Genomic DNA, 25118 nt, shown 5'->3' with positions numbered 1-25118 from the left:
TATATATTTTTTATTTAGGTTGCAATTAACTGGTAAAAATTTGGTTGCTAGAGCGTTCACCGGCACATATGACGTTTTTAAAGAAAACTCTGCAAAATCAACTAAAACTTGCTTGTTTTTAAATATTTTTACATGAAAAAATTTATATTACACCTTGAAACATACGTTATAAGAATTGTATGATATAGGCCTACAATAAATAAAATCCACACTTAAACAAAAAATCCACAAAAAAGGCGATTTTTGTTAGTTTGTGAGTATGCTCAACCCCTTAAATCATAATTTCTAGGGCATTTAAGCCAAAGCACGGCACCATACCCCGCTATCCCCTACTCTATTGCAATTAAAAATAAAATCTGTTCGGACCAATTGTATTTTTGTCTAAATTCGTAATATTTATTTATCCTTTATTTTTATTTACATACTTTGAACCTATCAAAACCGTGAATAAGAAGTAACGAGGAGACTCGATTAAAATGCCGAAGGTTTACTTTGCTTTTAGTGGCCTATCTTTCATTCGTATGCCACCTAAATAACTTCACTTTTGCCATAAAGGCTCAATAACCGATCTGTGGGCTGAGAATCGCGCATCTATATTTGAACTTATTTTCAATGTCAGTATTCGTGGAGAAGTGCTATAGTAATTTATTACGCGAAAGAAAGTTATAAGTGTATATAACTATAAGTGCGGTAGTAAAATTATATTGAAACCTTGGTTCATTGTCGTTCTTCTCGCGAAAGCCGAATATAACGGGTTGGATAATCATGCGGCGTGGCTTTCCACGATTTTTTGTCAATTTCAAGTCACGAATTATGCCGCTACATTAAAAGTATGGAATTTCCCTCAGATTATCCATCATAACGGTGCGAACCTTGAAGACGAATTTTTTTCTGCTAAACTACACGAACAAACATTTATAGCTACCATGGATATTTACCCTTGATCTAGCCACAAGTATTGTTAAAAGCGAACCAATGATATTGGCAAAATCTTTAAAAAAAAGGGATGTTATATGGCGGAATTAAGAATGTGGAAAGTCTGAATAAGGCGTTAATAAAATATAATTAATTTTGACATAAGTTTGAAATTTATAATTGGTTTAGACGTTTTGCTTTTCGAGTCTTCAATTAATGTCAAAACTTGTTATTAATCATTCGTCAATTTCTAACACTTGGCTCAAAACTTACATTAGTTCTTGATATTTATTACTAACCAAAAATTTGTAAGAAATTTTGATTTAATATGAAATCTAAAACTCATAACGTCACATAGCTATTTCAAAAATATGAAAATCTTTGAATCGAGGTTATTGATTTTAGAATATTTTTTTTTAACTGAAAATATTTTTTCATTTTTGTTCTGTCTCTGAATTCTTTCTTATCCAAAAAGGGGTATTTTTTTATTTCTCACGTTAAAGTAATCTAAGGAAATCAAATAAAAAGAATATCCAAAAGTCAAATCTAATCTTCCAAATTCGACACATTTTAACATTTAAATGGTTTGAATTTTAAAGATTCGACTTGACTTTTGGATTCATTTCTCTAAAAAAAAGAAATTTTGATTTAAAATTTTTTAATAATTTAAAGAAATCAAACCGGTTTGATGTACTTTTTTCTATTTTGAAAAATCCAATGTTCCAATCGTATTCAAATTTATATTGAAAATTCGAAGGAGCCACTGCCGACCTCTAGTCGAAAATTGAACTACTTTTTTAATAATTTATTTTATCGATTGAAAATTTAACTATTTTGTTCTAAATTCGTATTATTGATAGAAAAAAAAAACATCCTTTTAGATTAAAAATTCATCTTTAGGGTTGAATATGCATCAATATTTCCTTTCAGTTTAATCATGTTTGTTTAGAATTTTTAACATTTAGTCGAGAATGATTTGTGGGCTTCAAACATCAACCATTATATTGTTTGCTAAAAATTTGTTTGTTCAAAGTTCAACTATATTGTGTTGAAGGTGGAACTGTACTTGGTTGAAAATTAAACTACTTGATCACAATTTTTTTCGTAGATTCAGCATTTCGATTAAAAATTCATCTCTTTGGCTGAAGAAAACTATTTCGTTGAAAATTTGTCTTTTTTGTTGTTGTTCAAAATGAATCCTTTTCACCGAATATTTAAATATTTCACTTTTGGTAGAAAATTGATTTTTTTAAGTGTAAAATTGAACTATTTGGTTGAAAATTGAACTATTTTATCAACATTTTGGTCATATTTTGTTGAATTCAAATGTTTTTGATTTAGAAGAAAAATACTTTTGTTCAAATATAAACAATTAGATTTTTTGTTGATTTGTTCGTTTCTTAAAAAATAATCTATATATTTTTGTTTCTAATTTCAGTTTTAAGTTGATCTTTTACGTTAAAAACCGAACTATTTTGCTGAAGCCTCGTCTTTTCAAAACAAAAAAAAATACTAATCTTTTTAACTCAAAACTTCACTGTTCCATTAATTGTTGAAAATTGAGCTTTTTAGGTTGAGAAATTAACCATTTTGTTTATAATTAATGGACATTTGGTATAATTCGTCTTTTTATCACAGAATTAATACGGTTTCGTAAATAGATTTAATCCGTTCCAATTACAAAAGGTCGTCACGACAGCAATTTGTACTTGAAATGATGTGCACTGAAAATCATCTTACATAGAATTGAATAAGAATAGAGTATAAACGAAAGCCTGTAGTATACTTTAAAGTGCATCGTGTTTGTTCTTGATCGTGAGACAATCTGTAATTTTATCATAGGAACAGGCTGTTTGCAAACGCATGGAAAACAATGAGCATTAACGAAGGCCGCGACAAAGTAAGATCACCATCTTCCTTTTGTATTCTTCACTATTACTTCTTATTTCATTTTGAACACAGATTGTTTTACCGCTTCTTATGAAAAACCGTTTCAAAAAGGAATGTGTCTAGGGGACACAAACCTATAGCAGATAAGGATTTACAGTAGATAATCTTAATTAACTGGAAAACTTGCAAAGAATTTCATTATTTCTTTTTAACATGACATCTCAGCAAGGATGCTACATTTTCTGATGAAGTTTTATTGGACTACTATAATTAATTAATGTGTGAGAGCAAAAAATTAATTTTTATTCTAAAAAAAGATTTGCCTTTTCATTATTCATAATTTTTACATAATTGAAACATTTTTGTGGCATGTTTACACATTAGAATCAAATTTTGAAGTTTAATTAACAATAGCATATTATGTTAGAGGCTTAATGCCAGTGGCTATTTGATGTTTGTACGACAGAGGTCTCTGTATTGTACGGTTGATAAGTAGAAAAACTACTATATCATAATCAATTTTTACTATGGGAAATTAATTGAAAACGTGAGAAAATTTAGTTCTAAAAAATTCACTGCGGGCTGGGTTTGAAACAACAACCTCCTCAATACATGTGAGGGGCGCTACCAATTGCGCCACTGCAGCACCAACAATGCAAATTTTAGAACTTATATTTCCTTAATTTTCTTAACTCTGTTTCTATAACTATATGAAAAATAATTTCGATCGAAATTGAGCAAATACAAGTTCTAAAATTTTCATTGTTGAATCTTTTTAAAATGTTCATTGTTACGATCGAAATTATTTTTCATAAATGTTATTTTAAGGCCAGCTGTTAAATTCAAGTTTTTGAAACAGAGTTATAGAAACAGTTTTAAGGAAATTAAGGAAATACAAGTTCTAAAATTTTCATTGTTGGTGCTGCGGTGGCGCAATTGGTAGCGCCCCTCACATGTAATGAGGAGGTTGTTGGTTCAAACACAGCCCGCAGTGAATTTTTTAGAACTTATTTTTCTCGCGTTTTCAATTCACTTTGCATAGTAAAAATTGATTAGGATATAGTAGTTCTTGTACTTATCAACCGTACAATACAGAGACCACTGTTGTACAAACATAAAATAACCACTGGTATTAGGATTCTAAAATAATATTCTCTCTAATTAACCAGTCTAACCGAAACTCTGCTCATATAACTCTGTTTCAAAAACTTGAATTTAATTAACAATATTTATTAATTGAACGCATTCTTTCTATATTATTTATAATTATTCGCGGACTTTTTATTTGAAATTACATTGTCCAATAATTTTGATTCGTGAAGTTTCTAAATTTAAGTTTTTAAAAATAATAAAATAAAGTTACAATTCGTAGTTAATAAAAAGTCCATCAATATTAGTTGTGTTAAGGAGTTACTCGCAAAATATATAATTTTTAGGTTTCAGGTATGTAAAAATTTGGCACTTTTCTGTCATAGTTTCAAAAATGTAAGCTCTTATGATTTAAAAAAAAAAATATAGTTTCCACTATTATTACACAATAAACTGATTTTAATTGTAAGTGTACTAGTGATACATTTTAATTATTGAGACTTAAGGATTCCGTTATGCCTAGGGGTAATACAGTGAAACTTTTCAATAGCCCTCCCTTCTATAGCCCTTCCGAGAATTGAGGTTGCGCCGCATGTTGGTGTAACAGGAGCTGCGCCGGGTGCGCGGGATATGCGGCGGTCACTCAGACGAGCACTCAAGCATGAAAAAACAAAAGCGGAGCGGGCTATATTGAGTTAGTTCCCACCCACTGCCAGCCTCAAAATTGGCACTATAGAAGAGTTTCACTGTAGTAGATACGATTATCTATTGATGGATAGAGGTGTCAAAATCCGAGCCTCGACCGGGACTAATAAAAATGCTTTACACAGCTACACCAGACCCGCGATTTAGGGCCACGCGGTTATAATAGGGAGGTGTCTCGATTTTGGTTGGTTTTCGGTTTTTGTTTTTAAATGCTAAAGGAAACTAAGAGACAGCGTTTGTCGTTCAAAGATAAATCTGAGGTTGTAGGTCAAGTGAAAGCAGTTAGCTCGCGAAGCTGACTGGAACAAGAAGGTGAAAAATCATGAATACTAGAACAAAAAATCTTCAAAAACAAGAAATGATATGTTTTAGGAGGCTGCTCTCATAGAATGGTTTAAGAGAGCAAGTGACAGGTACCGCAATCGTTTGAAGTAAGTGTTTACGTTTAACGGATTGCTTTGTAGTATTTGTTTCTATGAGAAATCTCAATTAAATGTGTAAGCTTTATTTAAAAATGATAATCTTTCTTTATTTTTAGAAACTGAGGCAGTTAAATTCTGTTGAATTTTTATTTTGTATCTTTTAGGTTGGTTTCTTCTACAAGTACCGAAATTTCCGTACCCGTAGTCACTGTCTTCAAATAACAGCGTTAGAAAAAACATTTTTTAAACATCAGTCTTTCATTCTAGATAATACTCAAGAGAGCGTACTGTTTGTTTTCAAAAAGAATTGACTTTCCGAAATATTAATCGAACTTTAAAACCTCATCCTCTTGATAACGAAAATATATCATGTTTAAGTGATTTTTTAAATTATTATTTGAAACTTAACATATGTTTTCTAGTTTCTAGCCTTCTCTATAACATAAGTTTGTCGCGAAAATCTCCAAAGCATTGCTGTTGCTTTTTCACCATACTTATTGGGTATAATTGAAAAATCTAAGAAATTCGAAGAAAAGAGTGTTGTGAATGAGAAACCTGAAAAAATTAAAGACTTTTTAACATAAAATGTTGTTTACCAAAGGCCAAAAATCCCTATTTCAAAACAACAAAGTTATATTTCAAGAAGATTCACTTGTTTAAACAATTTTAGGTTATGTAAGCGTTTCACACTAAAATTAGTATTTTTTAACAAAAATCATTATAATTTGAATAAAAGTTAGAATCTTTTAACAACTTCAAATTATATGTTTTTCATCAGTCACTTGTATTTTTAGTATTAAAAAAATTACTTCAAAAATTATTTAAAATTCGGAACAATGTTAGGCGTTTTACATCAAAAATTGGTTATATTAATATTTTTTACAGGAAATAAGTTATTTTTAACAAAAAATCATTAGATTTCGAAGAAGAATTATTGTAGATGTAAAAAAGTTCGACCCGCGTGAGTGGATGTTTATAGCAGACGAGACGAAAAAAGCTCACAGACCGTTAAAAGCTCACGGTCTGACAAATCTTGCTGCCCGTAAAAAGTACACTGAACAAGCTTGCACAACAAAAAAAGCTCGAAGGCCGAAAAAAGCTTTCAGACCGTTAAAAACTTGCTGACCAAAAAAAGCTTGCGAGTCGGAAAAAAGCTCACAAAGTTTGAAAAATAAATAATTTAAAAGTTTATTCATTAATTTTTCCAATTTACTTGAAATTGATTGAAACTCATATCTAAAAAAAAGTGTATTCTTGTTTATCAAAGACTTTACATTGAAAATCGGTTCAAATCAATGCAGAAATATTTGGTCGATTAAAGCCATCTTTTTTCCGTAAACTTTTTTCCCTCCGCCATTTTTGTTGGTCCTTGAGCTTATTGCCAGTCAGCGATCTTTTCTGAACACCCGAGCTGCGAACCAGCTCCACGCGAATGTGAAAAGCTCGAATGTGTCTGGTCGAGTTTGAAAGATTGTGTACACCCCTGAGGTTTATATTTTTTCATCAGCTTCAGGTTATGTGTGTTATGTTTAAAATGAAATTGATATTTTTAAACAAAGAATCATTATATTTAAATCCCATTTTTTTGGTTTAAAATAAAAGGTGTATATGCTTCAACATTTTCGGAATTTGTCAGTGCTTTCGTCGGAAGTTGAAACTTTTATTTAAAAAAAAATATATTTTTTAAAGTAGATACATAATGTTTAAATAATTTTAGGTTACATTAGCATGTTATATCGAAAATTGGCACTTTTAGATAAAAATCATTACAATTTATCCAAGACTTAGAACCTTTTAACAATTAGGAATTATGTTAGTGTTTTTTTTGCTGGAAATTGTTATTTTAAATCAAATAATTATATTTCAAAGTACATTTCCAATTTTTGAAAAAGTTTAGGTTATATTGACGTTGTATACTATAAATTTGTATTTTTAAACAAAAAATCATTAGATTTAAATTGAATGATTTTAGTTTAAAATAATTAAATTTACAAGCTTTAACCATTTCTAATTTTGTTAGTGTTTTCCATCGGAAATTGAAATAATTATCCAAAAGTCATTATGTTTAAAAAGAGATTCCTAATTTTTTAATAAATTTACGTGGATTCGGAATTTTACATAAAAAATGGGAATTTAAACAGTGGCGGATTTAGGTATTTGCCGCCCTCAGACTAACAGAAATTAACTACTCGATTTTGAATCCACAGTAAGACGCGCAGTTATCAAAATCTTCCTGTGTAATCTATATGGGAAATCCGCCATTGTGATTTAAAAAAAAATAATTATGATTTGAACAAAAATTAGAATCGTTTAAGTTTATATTATTTTGGTTATTTTATTTTATTAGATTAGTATTTTGGATAAAAAAAGTACAATTTTTCGAAGAAGATCAACACTTTTTTACGAATTTGATATTAGTTTACCATACTTTACCAGGAATCAAGTTAGAATTGTTTGAAATACCAACAAAAATATAAATTTTTTTTGTTTTTAGTCAATGGGAGAATTATTTAACATTGTTTTAAAATAAGTTCTGCTTGAACAAAAGAAACAAGTGTTCAATTGAATAAATCCCCAAAAAATCGAATGTTTTTTTTTATTTCAAAAATGTCTAACTTAATCAAAAATGATTTTTTGTAAAATATTATTATTATTGATTCCTTAGTTTTAAAAGAAGATTTACCACCTGAAACAATTTTTTGTAATGATATGTTAGTGTTTTTCATCTGAAATTTCTATTTCAAATGAAAAATTATTATATCGCAAAGAATATTCGAAGAATTAAACATTCATATATTCTTTCCTTTTTTTTCTTTTCTATTATGTTAGATAATAGATGCTATGCAATACAAAAATGTTTTATTACTATAATTTTTATATTTCAACTCAGCAATTACGTGAGAAATAAAAACAACAATCTTTAGTTGTTTGTTTTCTGTTCTAATAAATAATTTAATGAATGGAAATAATTATTATAAAGGATTTTATAAATGTTAAAAAGAATTGCATTTTATGCCCCTTTTGTGAGAGTTTCCTGTGAAAGTTACGAATTAGAGCGATTGTTATAGTAATTGGAGTACTTTGTATGTGTCAGGTGATAAACTTAGCCCCTCTTTGCCACCAGAATTTTTCCTGCTAATTAATTTCTTCTCTGCTGACAAAAATTCATTTCGTGATATTTTATAAAAGAGAGACATTTCTTTGTTATTTTACCTCTCAAAGTTTGCTCTAAGCTTCAAACCCTTAGGAACGCAATTCTGAAGGTTGGTCTTACTGAAAATGCATTATTCATACCTTTCCTCGTCCGTTTTTTATCGATTAGACAATCATCGCTATTTCCTCCGATATCCCAATTCTTACTCCTCATAATTCATACAAACTTTTTAAAGTATATTATTTAATTATATATATACTTCACAGAAAGTTGAACATTGTTTTCATAAAAGTAGCTTTGTCAGTATAGATGAACAACAAAATTGCAATTTTTTGAAACAGCGGAAGAAAATCTGTAAATCGAAATCTCCATTTAAAGAAAATAGAAACATCCCCTCCTGAGCTGAAGCAATTTTGAATTGAAGCCAAAAAAGTTTAATTAAAAAAAGTTCTCCAGGTTTGCGAAAATGGATATGGAAGTTGAACATCTGAAAGTGGCATATGTTCACAAGATATTAAGTTAGTGAATAAGGGTAGAAAAAGATTATTTGTGTAAAAAAGTCAGCTAACTCCGAGAAAATCGACCGAGTATTTTGAGATTTACATTTTGGGGGTTTCGAAAGCGGGTTTGGATATTAATTAACGTTCGAATTTTTAATTTTTTACACAATTTAGGAGATATGCCCGAGATCCGAGTATACTGAATGTGAATAAAAATGTTTTATCCCAAAAAGTTATTGTTTTATCAGAAAATAAAAATTTAATATTGTGGTATCATAGTACAGACTTCGTTTTTTTTTTGCTTGAATGCGGTCTGAATTAATAGAAGCCAATTGGAAAATCAAACTGTTTTTCTTTGAAAAGTCTACTACTCTTATATTTTCGTTAAAGAATTCATCCCTCTTGGTAGAAAAGTTTTTGGTTAAAAATGTAACTGCTTTCTAGCAAATCCGTTTCTTTGGCTTGACAATTCAAAAACTTGTTTGAAAACGCAACTATTTATTCTTGAATTTTAATCTTTTGGTTTCAGCCATTTGGTTGAAAGTTCAACTATTTGACTTAAAATGCATCTATTTTGGTTTGTTAAAAATTCTTTTTTTTTATAAAGAAAAATCTTTTTCGATAGAAATTTTATCTGCATTGGCAGAAAATAATATTTCTTTGTTGGAAACTTGAATGTTTGGTAGAACATTCGTTCTTTGGATTCAACATTTATCTTTTTGGTAGCAAATTCACCTCCCATGGTGAAAAATTAGGTTTTTGGTGAACATTTGTCTTTTTATGCTTAAAAGTTTACGAATATATTTTTGGTTAAAATTACAGTCGGTTGAAAACATAATTATTTTGTTGAGAACTCGTCTGTCTGAGTTGAAAATTGAACTAATTTTGTAAAACTGAACTTTTTTGTTGTATATTCAATTATTTGGTTCAAAATTAGCCTTTCTATTGAAAGTTTATATTTTTTAGTCGGAATTTTTTTTTCTTCTAAAATTATACTATTCTTTTAAAATTCCTATTTAATGTTGGAAATTTCTAGTTTTCGGTTGAAAATTCAACCAGGTTGTATAAAACTAGTATTTTTTAGCTAAATTCAATTTGTTTGCTTATAATAAAAATATTTTTCGGTTGAAATATGAACTATTACATTTTTTGTTGAGAATTCATCTTTTTTTATTGAAAATTATTTTTACGTCTTTTCAGATTAGATGGAGCTATGATACAACAAAAATTTTAATTAAATTAAAAAATTAAAAAAAGATCTACGCTCTGCTGGTAATCTAACCGCAGTACTTCCGATTGCCGGTCGGGTGCTTTCTCCTTAAGCTACTAGAGAGATTGAAAGAAGAATCCTTTTTCAGAAATATACGCATTAATTTTACAGGTGTTACATATTTAAATTTTTAAAGGAATCTGTATTATCATCAAAGAATAAAAGAAAATCTTAACGTCTTTTCAGACTAAATGGAGCTATGAACTAAATTTTGTTTAATTAGATTTTTTTCCCTAAAAAGATCATCTACTTCGCTCTGCTGGGAGTCGAACGACAGAGCTTCCGAGTTATTATTTTTTGCCTAGAATCTTTAATATTTTGGGTTAGAAATTCCTAGTGTTGGATGTGTAACAGGAACTATGCGGGGTGCGCGGGGTCTGTGGTTGTCACTCACGCGAGCATTCAGGTGTGAGCAAACAAAAACGGAGCAGGCTATAATGAGCTAGTTTCCACCCACCGCCAGCCCCAACGGCGGTATAGAAGAGTTTCCCTTGATTTCATTTTTCATCAAGAATTCATGTTCTTAGTTTCCAAATAGATACATTTTGTTAAAAATGTAAAAAGTTTGTCAAACGTTTGTTTTTCTTTGTTGAAAATTTATTTCTTTAAAGTCATAATTGAACTATTCCATTTTTGGTTGAAAATTGATATTTCTTAGTTGAAAGTCAAACTATTTGTTGGAAATGTATGTATTTACATGAAAAACTTTTCTCTTGTTTTTAACCTTTTCTCCTGTTTTAAGCATTTTTGGCTGTACTTTCTTCTTTACAAGACATTTTTGAGCTAAAAATCTAAAAATTAAAAAAAAGATATTTTTTTATTGAATGATTATCATTTTAAAAAATCCAATATCAGTGCTAGAAAGTTTTAAAAATGAGTACTGTTTTAAAATCTTTAGTAAATGTTAACTGATTTTTTTTAAATGATAAAAAATATTACTTCTAACAATGATATTTTATAAAATCCTTTCGCACAGTGTTTTTAATTTTTAAAGAATTTTTTTAAGCGATAAGCCTACTTCAATGAAAATTTATAGTTAATTTCATTAAAATATTGCGTATTACCTGTTTTTGAACTTTGAGATCTTGCCGTATTGAACGTTGTCGATGACTCAAGAATTCCAGAAACTCCGCAAATTGTTTCGATCCAACTCTTGTTTTTTATCAACCACGTTCTGTAGAAAAAATATTATAATTTGAAAGATACGTTTTTTCACATTGAGCTTATACGGTGTCACATTTTCAGCGGCTCAAATATTGATCAATTCATCAATATTTATTATTTGTTATAAAAACTCAGAGATCAGCACACGTTTTGATAATATTGATAGCTGAAAAATGTGTTCTTCGATGATCTGGAAAATTATTATAGAGAATGTTTAAATATATGTATGTCAACCTCATTTTATGTATATTCTTTAGAGCCGGTTATGCTTCTATAAATCTCTGGTACCTACAAATGAAGGCAGTAGAAATTATTCTTCACACATGGCTGAATTACACATGGCAGATGCTTGACCGCTTTTAATGACCTATGGCGATTTTTAGTTAGCCACTTAGATAAAATACTGTGACCTGCATATTTGTGTAGAAGATTTTCCGTCGATTTTTTATACCGTATTTAAAGGCAAATCCATTTTTTAAATCTGGGTGGTCTAAAAAAAGCTATATTTTTTAGGATTTTGTAGCCCAGTATATTTCTGGGTCTTTTTTTGGCACTTAAGATTTCATACAGTGAGTATCGATTTGAATTATATTGAAATTAAAATTTAGAGAGCATTCCATGGGAATTCCATACAGAATTAACTTGATGAAAATTAGCAACTATTATTAGTTGTAGGCTCAGTATGTATTAGACTTTGTTTCTAAATACATTTTTCCCTGAAATTTATGACATAACCTGTTTCAATTATTAATTAAAATGGCGAGGTTAAATGAAAGCTAAAATATATTAGGGGTCGTAATTACGTAACGGATTATAGGCCTTTTCTAAGATCCCCCATTCCCTCAACGATCCTGTAATGAACCGCAACTACATATCACCCCCCCCCCCCTTGTTATTTCTTATTGTAAGTAATTTATGACTTCCAGAAACAAAAAGGTATGAGAGTTGAAACTAATAGAATTTTTTTGTGCTTAAAATAATACATGCATTGAAGGATGAAAATTTCATTTAGAAGATTCCGTGAATTTGCCTCAGCCAATTTTTTATTTAGCCTGACCATGAATATTCAAAAACCACCATTTTAATCTTTTAATAATTTGAACGCGAGATTTTTTATAAACGTGATAAAAAAATATTGCAAATACAAATTAAAAATTTTCAAACTTATTTATTTATTTTGAACAAAAAATCTCTTATTTAATATGAAAAATTACTTTTAACATTTACTGGAATTTTAAACAAACTAATTAAATTTTCAATGAAGCAATTGAATATTTAACCTAAAAATATTAATTCAAAACAACAAGTGTGATATTTGATATTTCAGCCAAAATAAGAACATGTTTCATTTGAAAAAATTAATTTTGAAAGCAGAAAGACGATTTCTCTATAAAAAAAATTGAATTTTAACAAGAAAATATTAATTTTCAGCTAATAATTAATTTTTGACAAAATAGTTAACTTTTCATCCAAAGAGATAAATCTTCATTTTAAAGTTAAATTCTTTCTGAAAAAAGTTCATTTCCATCGCTCCGTTGGGAATCGAACAAAAGAACTTACGATTGCCGGTCAGGTGCTTTTGTTTATTAAAAAAAAAACAAATTAACAACATTTAAGAAATAACAAAAACAAGAAGTAAATTTTCTACGAAGATACTTGCATTTTTAATAAATACAGACAAATTTTGAACAAAATAGTTCAATTTTCAACCAGAAATAATGACTTTTTAACATAATTGTTGAAATTTGAACACAGTACTTGAATTTTTATACAAGAAATATAACATTTTTGCTAAAGAAGATAAATTTTGAAACAAAAAAGTTCATATTTTAACAAAACAGTTGAATTTTTAAATTGAAAAGTCAAGTTAAAAAAAAGTAGAATTTCAACCAAAAAGGATTTTTGTTGACTTTTTAACACTACAATATGAACTTTATACAACAAGCAAATTTTCTACGAAGTAGTTGAATTATCAACTAAATAGTTGTATTTTATAGAAGGAAGGTAAAACTTCTACATAAACAGATGAATTTTTAAATCAAAAAGACAAATTTTCAAAAAAAGAATTAGGGGTTCATCCCAAAAAGTATTTAGTTCACTTTTTAGTAGTAAAATATGAATTTTTAACAATAAGTAAATTTTCTATAAAATAGTTCAATTTTCAAAAAACCGTTGAATTTTCAACTAAAAAATTTCATTGTTATACAAACAAGTAGCAATTTCTAATTAAATAGATGAATTTTTAAATTAAAAAGACAGATGTTCAAAAATATAGTGGAGTTTTCGAACGAAAAAGAAATCATGTGACTTTTCAACACTAAAATATGAATTTGAAACAAATTGTAAATTTTCTACGAAATAGTTGAATTCTCAACCAAAAAATACGTATTAAAAAAAATTTCCAGTTTTCAATCACACAGATTTATATTTGTCCAAAAAAATCCAAAAAAGGTTGACTTTTCTACACCAAAATAGGAATTTTAAGCAACAAGAATAATTGTCTACGAAATAGTGGAATCTCAACAAAAAAGTTGAATTATTCACCAAACGGAGGACTTTTTAACAAAATTGCTACATTTTAAACCAAACAGTTGCATTTTTATCCAAAAAATATTTCGGCTAGAACAGGTCCATTTTTAAGTTAAAAATACAAATTAAAAAGAAATAGCTAAATTTTCAACGAAAAAGGATGACTTTGTAATCAAAGCAGGCTACCAGCAAACTTCCCTTTAAATTTGTACTTTATACTTTAAATTTTAATTGAAAATGGTTTATTTTTAAATATTTAGTGGGCATGGCGTACTATAATTCTGAGGAAAAATGAATTTGTAAATCCCATATTACGTTAGTTCCAAAACCAATCAATCGGGAATTATTTCTGACTAATAAAGTTTGAACCTCATTTTCTCAGTTTGACAGTTGAAGGACATGGCTTGTAGATAACTTTAGGGTGGCGATATATAAATTGTAGGGATCACAGTCTATCTCCCTTCTTTTTACCTAAACCACTTTCTTTTGACTTTTCGCCTTTTTTTCTCCTTGAATTAAAAAAAAAATCCCCTGAAATACCTAAAACGGAGAATTTTTACGCCATTTCCCCCTCTTCCGACTTTTTTTGAAAAGGTTTCAATTCATTTTTATAAGAATCATGAACATAGATTTGAGACATTGGAAAATAAGTCGCTTTGAAAGAAGATTTTTCACAAAAACAGGGAAACAATTCTTTTAAATAAAATTAATTTAGGCACTAATATGTATTAATTTCCAATTCAAATTCTTCAAATTCCTAATGTTTAAGTTGGATTTTTTGAATGTTTAAAAAAATAGTTTAATTTTTAACAAAAAATGTGAATTCTCAACGAAAAATCTAATATTTGAAATTTTAACCAAAAAAGTGTTTAATTTGAGAATAAAAAACAGTGCAATACATTCAAAAATACAAATTTTCAACGCAAGAGTTGATTTTTTAACAAAAATTTTTTATTTTCAAGCTCAAAAGATGAATTTTAAATCCAAAAATATTAATTTTCAACAGGAACGTTAATTTTAAATCAAAACGTATGAGTTTTTAACCAATTTATTAAATTTAGACAGAATTGTTAAATTTGAACACAAAAATATGAGTTCTCAATCAAACAGTTACATTTTTATTTTATTTTTTTTAAATGTACCTCAGAGATGCATTTTCAAACGAGAAAGACGAATCTTTAACAAAAGTAGTTTATTTTCCGCCAAATAGTCTAATTTTCAACCAAGAAAAATGTTTGGTATAAGATAGAAAATTCTGTCAACTAAAGTGTTGATTTTTTAAGATAAAAGAACGAATTTTCTACAAAACAGTTGGACTTTTCAACCAAAATTATGAACTTTTAACAGAAATAGTTTATTTTATACGAACAGTTGAATTTTCTTTAAAAATAGTTGAATTTTTATTTAAAAAGGATTACTTTTAACAAAAATATTCAATATTGCCTAAAGCACTTAAATGTTCAACCAATTCGAAAAATTTTTACCCAAAAAATTAATTTTCAACCAAAAATACAATAGTAAACTTTTCAATCAAAAATCGGTTTTATTTTTTTGATCTATTAACAGTTCGGTTCATATTTAAGTGAAAATAAAATAGTTATTTTAATTCATTTTCAATACTTTACAAACATGCAATCAAATTCGTAATACGGCACATCGGAGAAGTATGTTAGTTTTGAATTTAGAAAAAAATAATTTTTGAAATCGTAGATAATATGCAAAAAACTGCGTATATTAGGATCCTATAACAAAGTAAAATTAACTGATAGCAACTGCTTATTTGTACAAAATTTTATCTTCATAATATTTGCATTTTCGTGATTATTAATTTTTGAATTTTTTTACATTAAAATCTGTTTTAGCTAGCACTAACAATTTTTGGAACAAAAACAGAAAGCGTAAGTTATTCAAATTATCATTTTTGTGTGTTTCAAATTGGTTTATCTAACTTATTTTGAAAAATACTACAGATAAAAATAGAGTTTAAAAAATCCTTGAGGAGCATTTTACAACTCTGTTATTTAATAATTTTTTAATCATTGATCTTCTTGAATATATTTCTCAAGTATTCAAGTGTTCAAAATATTTTTTTAATATATCTGAAGAAAATTGTTAAACAGAAAAATGAGTAGAAAACTACATACACAAAGCAAAAGTACTACTCTTGGGGGCTCGTTTAATATCCTTTGTCGGAAACCCCCCCTTTTTATCTCAAATTTAATTATTGTAAAACTAATAAAATATTTTAAAGGTTTCATAATAAAATTCCATTCGAATAAGATTAACAATATTTGATAAAATTGAAATAATTCTTATTACCTTCGCTGACGACAGAAAAGACAGTACCAAGTCTCCTCCTCCTGATTCCAACTTGAACAGCTTTTTCGACAAGATTTTGTCCCGCAATCAATGCAATCCACACTGTGATCAATCAAGAGAGGTCTCAGGCAACAGGCGCACCGACTGTCATCCAATAAAGAACTTTTTTTTCGTTTTTTATTCGATTCTGTAGCTCGTCTGCAAATTTAGAAATAATACCTTATACCATTGAGGACTAATAGAAGTGTTAAGCTTAGTAACATATATTTACTCAATTTAATAAAAAATATTGTCGAAAATTACATTTTCATTCTATCGCGGCTGCAAGAATCTATGGAAAGTTTTTTTCAACAATTTTGTATAGAATTTCAAAAAATTTTACCAGAATTTTCTTTTTGTTTTAGGAATTTTTAAATTTGAATCAATCAGATAATATTGTGATTGTCTATTTAATTATAATTTTCCAAAATTCTGTTAGTGGAGAGACATAGTTCAAATCAGAATGCAAGAAAGTCTTGAGTAACATTTATTACAAAAAGTCAGCAATTAAATTACAATACATTATATCGTATTTTTCATTCATGCCGCATTAAATGAGAAATATTGATCTTAAAAAGAGAGGCCTGACCTTCATTGTCCATTTTTTAAACACAACGTCGACTTCAGAATTCTTCATTGTATGGATATTCTATTCAAAACACGCATACATATTTTTAACTGCCTCATCCTAAGTATGAAAGCCAATTACTACACGTGTAATTCACACTAAAAAAATACAATAAGACGATGCAAGCTAAGTGTAATGCAATGCATTCTTTTTTTGCCATTAACACAATATTATTTCGTTTCAAAAGTGAGTCGACGAGTTGTTTTCACATTTGTGTCTTACATTCTTCCGAATATTTTCCAGAAAGATCTCAGATATTTCCTTCTAAATACCATAAAAAATTATGTACCGGGAAAATTTATTCCAAACATGTTTTTGTCGAGGAAGCAAATTCCATTGATTCGTAGTGTGAATTCTGTAATCTCAAGCTTACTAATCTTTTATAAAATTGGATTTACATACTATAATCGAAATCACTTAGAGAATGATTTTGCATTCCATTTAACAAATAAGAACCTAAGAATTAATCACTTAATCTGCTACTTCAAAATTAATAATCACTTATATACCATCGTATTGAATAAGTGACTTAAAAATTTACAATGATTTTTTTTATTTCCAGTACTGGTCACTAGTTCCATTTTTTTCGCATTCAAAACATTAATAAGTTTCCATTTCGAATCATTCATCAAAATCAAACAATCCATTCGTGAAAGGGCTTTCACCATCAAATTCTTGTTCGTTGATGACGACCTTCATCAAAACGACTTCAATGGTGATGAGGAAAAAGAGCATCATAAATGTGGTCATATTATACTTTTCGTGTCCAGGAACCACTTTATCTCCCTCTATCAATAAAGTGGAAACCATTCCCGAGACCAAGTTCCACATTATTACAAAAAATCACACTCTCATTAAATTGAATTCCTTGACCTTAGCCAATTTTCCTATGTGAATTATAGCCTCTTTCCCAACTTTTAGCGCTGCATACATCACCAATCAAGTATAATTAAATAGCGAGAGTGGGTCACTCGAATCGGGCTGCGCTGACATAATCTAATAACTCAATCCTCTCTTTGCACAAAATTAAACCGCAATTCCCGCATCACAGATTTATTCTGATTCAATTTCCTCCTCGTTCACCATGTTCCCTGATTTATTTGGCACATGCATTTTTTTTTCATACTTTAAACAGTCCTAACTCTTAGCACTTTGTAATGTTTTGAAATATGTTAAACACTTTTGATTAGATTTCGGACTAGATTCTTACTTCGAAACGGTACTTAAAAAGTTTGATTACTGGTTCAGAATTTGTTCGACCAGATTTTGCAGTGGTCCAAATTACTTGTGGATAGGGTTGAACTGGCAAGGGTGGAGTTTGAATAGGTTTTTACTAGTTTGAATTGGCATTGAATCAGTATTTTTCAGCTTGCATTTTTTAAAAATTAACTTTGGAATTAATTTTTTGTAATTAATTTCACATTAAAGATGGTACACTTTTCACGAATGCTGAATGCAGAATGAAGCGGTCGCAATTGTTATTGAGTGACGTTAGCGATCAAAGTGATGCAATGCATTCAACGATCGGGTTATCGAATAAAGATAGGAACCTTTCCAGTTGACTTTCACACAAACTCGTGACGCAGTTTTGGTCCAATTTAGAAAGGAATTGGGGTTTGTCACATCCATCCTCAAATTGTCATCACTTTTGCGGTGATATATGTTTGTAATTCTTGGATCAAGTCTCTAGCACTGGTCACGTTTTCTCACTTGGTATAATTCATATCACGTCTCACTGATTATAACTTCTTGGATTTTACATGTTAGTGTTTATTTCTTCTTTGGGTAAAATTAAAAATGGATGTCAGGTTTTCGGTTGTTACCAACACTTATTGTTCTCTTATCACTCGTTGCAAAGGGTTATTGTCTATGTTTTTATATCCTTTGAATTTTGGTTTGTTAACAATTTGGTTTGTTTTTTTGGAGAATAAAAGGAAGTTTAATTTGAATAATTAGTTTCAAGGTGCTACACAATGCAATGGGGGAACACAAAACATCGAAGAGTTTCTACGTTGTTTTGTACCGGACTGTTGGTTCGAAAGTGACAGTGCTTCAGGTTGAGGTAGCTCGTGGGCTTTCTGTGGTAGGAGCAGACACAACACAAGGATTAATTCATAATATGAGTACAGTCCAGTCATGTTGTGTTGAGAATCCCTGAGAACGCTTTTATGTGTACTTTCACTCAATCAAGTACAATCGGGACAACTTGGAAAAAAAGTTTTCTGCAAGTCCAAAGACCGCTTCACCTATTGCGATTCATTTTGAAATTTAGTCGAAATTGTGAATTTTAATTTCCTAGTTATTCAGGGTTGCTACAGGTCAGGGAATTCCAGAAAGCCAGGGAAAGTTGAATTTAAAAATAGCGAGGGAAAGTCAGGGAAAGTCGGGGAAAAGCTGACAGAGTCAGGGAATTTTTGATAAGCTGAAGTTGAACTTAATTTTATTATGTTGTTGAAAATTGAACCGTTTTGTTAAAGTCATTATTGTTTGTTAAAAATTTTTTTTTCTTAGCTGAAGGTTCACATTTGGGTTGGAAATTGATAATACCACATTTTAATTGCAAACATTTTTTTTGCTTAAAATGTAAATATTTCCTTGAAAATGATTTTTTTCTGGTTAATTTTTTTAATTGAGCTATTTCATTTTGGGTTGAAAATGTATGTTCTTCAGGTGAAAACTCAACTATTTGGTTGAAAATTCCAGTATTTTATTGAAAAATCTTTTTTTGATGAAAATTCGTCTTTTGTCATAGAATATTAATCTTCTTAGTGAATAACTCATTTTTTTCGTTAAAAATTCATTTCTATGATGGGAAATTCAACTATTATGTTAAAAATTCCTTATGAAATTAAAATATTTGTTTAAAAATTTATGTATTCTGTTGAAATTGAATCTTTTGTTGTCAAAAATTATTTTTTTGGTAGAAAATCTATCTCTTTTATAGAAACTTAATTCTCTTAGTCGAAAATGTATTTTAATTGGTTTCAAATTGATTTTTTTACTGATAATTTAACTATTCTATTTCTGGTAGAAATTTGTTTGTTTCTTTAGTTTAAAATTCATGTATTTTGTTACAAATTAGTTTTTCTTCCTGGAAAGTTAATTTTTTGTTTTAAAAATCCATATTTTGGTTAAAAATTTATTTTTCTAACCAAAAATTCAACTATTCGATTCTTGATTAATAATTGATCTTTTTTGGTTAAAAATTCACGGATTTTGATGAAAATTGGTAATTTTTTTGTTGAATATTTATCAATTCATTTAAAAATTCATTTCTTTGGTTGAAAATATAATTATTTTATTGAAAATCCCCTTTTTAGTTGTAAATTAGTTTTTTTAACTGAAAAATGAACTTTTCTGTTAAAAATTCATATCTGTTTTATTTGAGGACCCAACTGATTTATTGGTAACTCTTACATTTAAGTTTAATCCAACACTTTTTGCTAAGAATACCTTTTTTTATCAAAGGTTTATTACTATAATTTTTTTTGTTTGTTAAAAATGTTTTGAAATGAAAACTTAAGTCTTACATTTTTAATTGAAAATTGATCTTTCTGAGTTTAAAACTCAATTATTTGGTTGAAAATTAATGTATTGTATGTATGTGTTACATAATTTGTAAATGACCTCTTACCAATCCAAATTCAAAATTCTAAAACAATGCTCTTTTTGTCATTTCTAAAATTGCATTATCTAGTCGTATATTATAGAAGATTTTATATATTGCTATATCTGCTGTACATACTTTTTCGTATGCTAATTAGTTTTTCATGATATTTTTATATTATTTTTTGCAGGCAATATTTTTCTAATTGTAAAATGGACACAAATACCTTTGTTCTACCTTCCTTATCACATATAGAAGCATTTGGATCGATTTTTATAATTTATTTGTACATTTGCCCTGTTTATTTTTGGATTCGAAGGCAGAATGATATATATTTACTTTTTTCTATGTTTAATTAATCGGACATTTAATTTCTAACCTGGGTCGCAAATAGCTATTGATCTTCACAGCTGACCTTTTTCTCAATTAATGGTAATGACATAGAGTCTGCTTCAAATGGAAGAAATTAATTATAATCGATCTGCACGTTAAAATAAACCCTCACCTGCTGAAATTTATGCTATTTTAGCCATTTTTTTCTATTGAAATTCCAGAAAAATTAATTTTATAGGCGCACAGTGAGTAACTGCACAAAAAAATTAAAGTATGAAGAATCATAAAATTAAGTAGAATATCAATACTGTCAAAATTTTTTGGAAATAAATTATGCATAAAAGTTATCTGTAAATTATTTTTTAAATATATTTACAAATTAGTTATCAGTACGCGAACTGAGGTTTAAATGGCTATTAGCATATGTGATACGTCTTTCCATTTCCTCATTTCTCCGCGAGCGTTGGCAGCAAATTTCATAATCTGCGTGATCTTTTAATTTGGTTACATAAAAGACAGAAAATAATTATTCCTGTCTATCTCAGTATTTTTTTGTACCACAATAAAAAATAATTATATACATGATCCAAATGTTACTAGGTAGATTACTGAATATTTATGACTCAAATAGAAGATCAATTTGATTCTTTTTTACTGCAGAATTGGAGCATATTAATATATGGAATTCTACACGCCCAGCACAAAGACAACATTAACTATTTTTACGTACTCGTTGAGAGACAAAAAAAGTATTTAAAAAATAAATATTAAATGATTGCGAGTATTTTGACTTTAAATATTAATAGTCCTGTTTAGAGTAAATACATATATTACATTTTTAAACATTATATTGCAAATAAAATTTCTAACGCGATGGGGTATCGAACCTACATATCCATACCTAAATCTAACGCCTAGCAGTCGGGAGTGCTAACTACTGCGCTAAACCGACAAGTTGAAACTCGTTGAAAAAGCCATCCTCATAAGCTACAGTTCAGAAAAGTTAAAGTACCAAATTTTAAGTTATATTTTTCTAATTATTTATTATTATGCGACGTTATGTAAATATAAAATACACGAACTTTTAACAGGAATATCAAAAGAATACTTTTGAAATAAATCATTTAAATCGATTACAATTTTTATTCGGGGGATATTTTGCTTTTTCCGGTTGTAGACTACCTGAAAACTCAGAAATTTGATCGTGAATGTTGACACTTTCTTAATAATACATTTTTTTTAACTTTCGTGTAAGATTTAGCTTTTAGATGTTTTATACTATTTCACAACGTTTAAGATTGATACAAAATGTAAATTTTTTCTGAACATTTGCAATTTTTCATAAAGATGGAACTTATAATTTTTCTCTTAACAAAATTTAAATCATATATTTTTCAGAAATTCTGAGATTTGCATGATGTAACTTTAAAATCACGTCAAAAAACTCGTTTCGAGGCTTTTGCCAATTGCTTTTTATATTGTATATCAGGTATTAGAATATTTTTAATTTATTATTAATCGTTTACATAAGTTCAAACAGTTACAAATTTAATATCTGTATGTTTTTTGCCGTGATTAATTTATAGTTTTATTATAATCTCTATTTCAAAATGTTTATTATACATTTATCAAGATTCGAGATTTGTATACACATCCATTTCTTAATGAAATCAGAAAAAGTAATTAAGCTATAAACAAAGTTTAAGAATGTTATTATTGCCAATTAGCGCCCGGCCAACCACCATCTGAGCATTCGATCATAAGATTTGTCCGATCAGAGCCCAGTCGGCCCCCGACTGGGATTTTGACATAAATTTTGCCTAGCGAGTCCCCGACCAGCGCACGGCTAGGCTCTTAAAAAACAAACATAGCCCGGCCAGTCCCCGACCAGAAACTTTGTTCTACTAGGGCTAACCCGGGCTATTTCCACACGGGTAATACAATTTTTTAAAAATATATTATCAAATTACTTGAGTTTATATTTTTAACAAACAATTTAGGAGATCGAAATCCGTTAATAAAGGTTTTATATATTTCACTTCCTGTTTAAGTTTCCGCCAAATCTATAAAAGTCGATCACCAAAGTTCTAGGGTGTATTTAGTAAATAATGAAAAGACTTCGTTTTTATGGATATTTTTGTGAGTATCCTAAACTCTTAAATTATTAAAAATCTTTGGAAATTTCATTCAAATATAATTAGATCTCTTTAAATCCCGGAAAGTTATGATATCTGATGATATTCGTTGAAATTCGCTCAAAATTTTTTAATCATTTAAAATTTTCTTGAAATCCTTTAAAATACCTTTAAATATTTCTAATTCTTTAAAATCGCATGAAATTTTGTAAAGAACATGAACATATCTTGGAATCTATGGAAATACCTTGAAATTTCGAAAATCTCTTTCAATATTTCAGATGCTTAAGAAGCTTTAAATGCTTATCAATAAATTCGCTGATTTTTTTATTCAAATATTATAAAATTCCGTAAATTTACATGGTATCTGATGATACCCCTTGAAGTTCTATGAAACATTTAAATTTCTATGAAATACTTGGATAAAAAAATTTAAATACATTACTGAGAGCCAAAAAATCCCATATAATTACTGAAATTCTCGAAAATATAATGAAATCCCTGAAAAATTCCTTGACATTTTTCCAAATGCCATGAAATCTTTAAAGTCAACTGAAATCTCTTCAAATTCGTAAAGTTCTTGAAATCTAGTGAAATTTCTTTCGAATCTTTTAAAATATCCTAAAACCTTATGGGCCTTACAAATTGATTTCGAATCTTCTGAAGTTCTAGGAAATTCTTTGAAACGTTTACATTTTTTTAATCATTTAAAATGATTAAAATCCTTTTAAATTCCTTGAAAATTCATTCGAATCTTTTAAGATACCCTAAAATATTTCAAATCGATTAAAATTCTTAATATATTAAAATCCCTTGGAATCTTTAAAATGTCCTAAAATCTTTGAAATCCTTTTAAGCCTCTCAATTCTTGTGAATCAATTATTTAAAATTCTACTAAAATATTATATATTCTCGTGCATTATTTTAAGTTCAATGAAATATTTTGAGATCCTTGAAAATTCATTAAAATATCTTATTGACATTCCTTAAAATCCTTTAAAATTACTGGAGTCCTTCAGAATTTAATAAAACCCAGTAAAATGCATTTTGTTTTAAATCAAACACATAATTTGAACAAATAATTTCTTTATATTAAAGAAACCATGTGACGTCATTTATTAAAATCAAATACATTTTTATTTTTATGTTGAATCAAAAGAATCTAGTCATAAAAATATCGTTTCTTTAATTTGATAAAAACTTTTTCTGGGTGTAGCCTAACCCGATAAACCTAAAAAGTTTAAAACTATTTGACAGGTAGTAGTAATTCCAAAATTTGTGAAAAATTTCATTTTTATGGATATTTTTTGACAGAATGATGGAAAAAAATACTAATCTAATTATACTAATCTAATTATACTAATATGAACTCTTCATAATATTATTACAATATTTGATTCTGAAATCAATCAACTTTAACATTATATATTATAATTTTTAATGCATGTATTTCCAATTAAAAATATATCCTAACAGTTGCGATTTACCCCCCCCCCCCTCTCAACTGTTACGTAATCTATATGGATGTCCCCTTAATATTTAGATTTTTCGAATCATTTACTTAAATGTTGATTTAACTGTTCCATTCTATATTAATTAAGAAATACCTTTTTTCTTGAATTCGTCTGCACAGAATCGTCTGTAGAAGAAAAATTTTAATCAACTTTTTCACTTCGCCCGATTTCATGAATAAAGCTTTAGTAAAAACACTTCAACTTTGCACTTTAATTATAAAAAATACACTAAAATTTATTTTTTATAGGTAAGATGATAAATCACTCAAGGAATGTAATTTATTTATACAAAAAATTCATAGCGAAAATAGTAGGGGCGCGATCTCCCTATATTTGTAGGAATTTGTATAGGATTATTTCTATGGTTTTTATGGTCTGTGACTAGTCAGGACAAAAACCATTTTAACAATGAATGCCATTCTACGTGTTTTATGCCCCTTTGCCACTATAGTCACTTCATTTCCGGAGCCTCTTCCTCCTTCCCCCCCCCCCCCCCCCCCCCCCCCCCCCCCCCCTCCCTACTCAGACCTATTTGAGCGGGACAAAACGGAAAGCATTGTTTTAAATTATGGATTGATATTACACATCGAAGAACGCCGATTTGCCTTTCATGTCTTGGACATACCTTGAATGCATCCTAATTCTAAAAGTTATTGAACTGTAGTTTATCACTTGCATGATTTACTCATGCATACATACGTACTTCCGCTTGACCCTGAGCTCTGAGTGCACAATCACGATCACTAAACATGAAGTGAAAAATCACAAATAAATATTTATGATTGTGATTTTGATTTCCTAGTTATCAAATTATAAACATAAATTAAATTATTCAATTTTTGTTTATAATTTAATTTTTATTTCAATCGGCTTTCTGTGATCTGTAACGCTCATTTAAATATAAA

General features: G+C 28.5%; 1 protein-coding gene across 3 annotated transcripts in view; it reads right to left on the bottom strand.

Moving 5' to 3' along the window:
- Positions 1–25118, bottom strand: part of LOC117180809 — a 162052-nt gene that overhangs the window by 106760 nt on the left and 30174 nt on the right. For 2 of the 3 annotated variants that reach the window (XM_033373318.1, XM_033373320.1), the window contains exons 2-3: positions 15958–16155; positions 11010–11119 (exon numbers count right to left, since the gene is read on the bottom strand). In XM_033373318.1, the coding sequence (XP_033229209.1) occupies positions 11010–11119; positions 15958–16155 (308 nt within the window). Of the gene's footprint in view, positions 1–11009; positions 11120–15957; positions 16156–24306; positions 24566–25118 lie in introns of those variants that run through there. The other variant, XM_033373319.1, reaches the window with a different exon arrangement.

This window comes from Belonocnema kinseyi, chromosome 9, assembly GCF_010883055.1.
Source record: "Belonocnema kinseyi isolate 2016_QV_RU_SX_M_011 chromosome 9, B_treatae_v1, whole genome shotgun sequence".
Classification (NCBI taxonomy): domain Eukaryota; kingdom Metazoa; phylum Arthropoda; class Insecta; order Hymenoptera; family Cynipidae; genus Belonocnema; species Belonocnema kinseyi.
The sequence above is the reverse complement of the archived record's forward strand: the minus strand, read 5'-3'. Positions and strand labels throughout refer to the sequence as shown.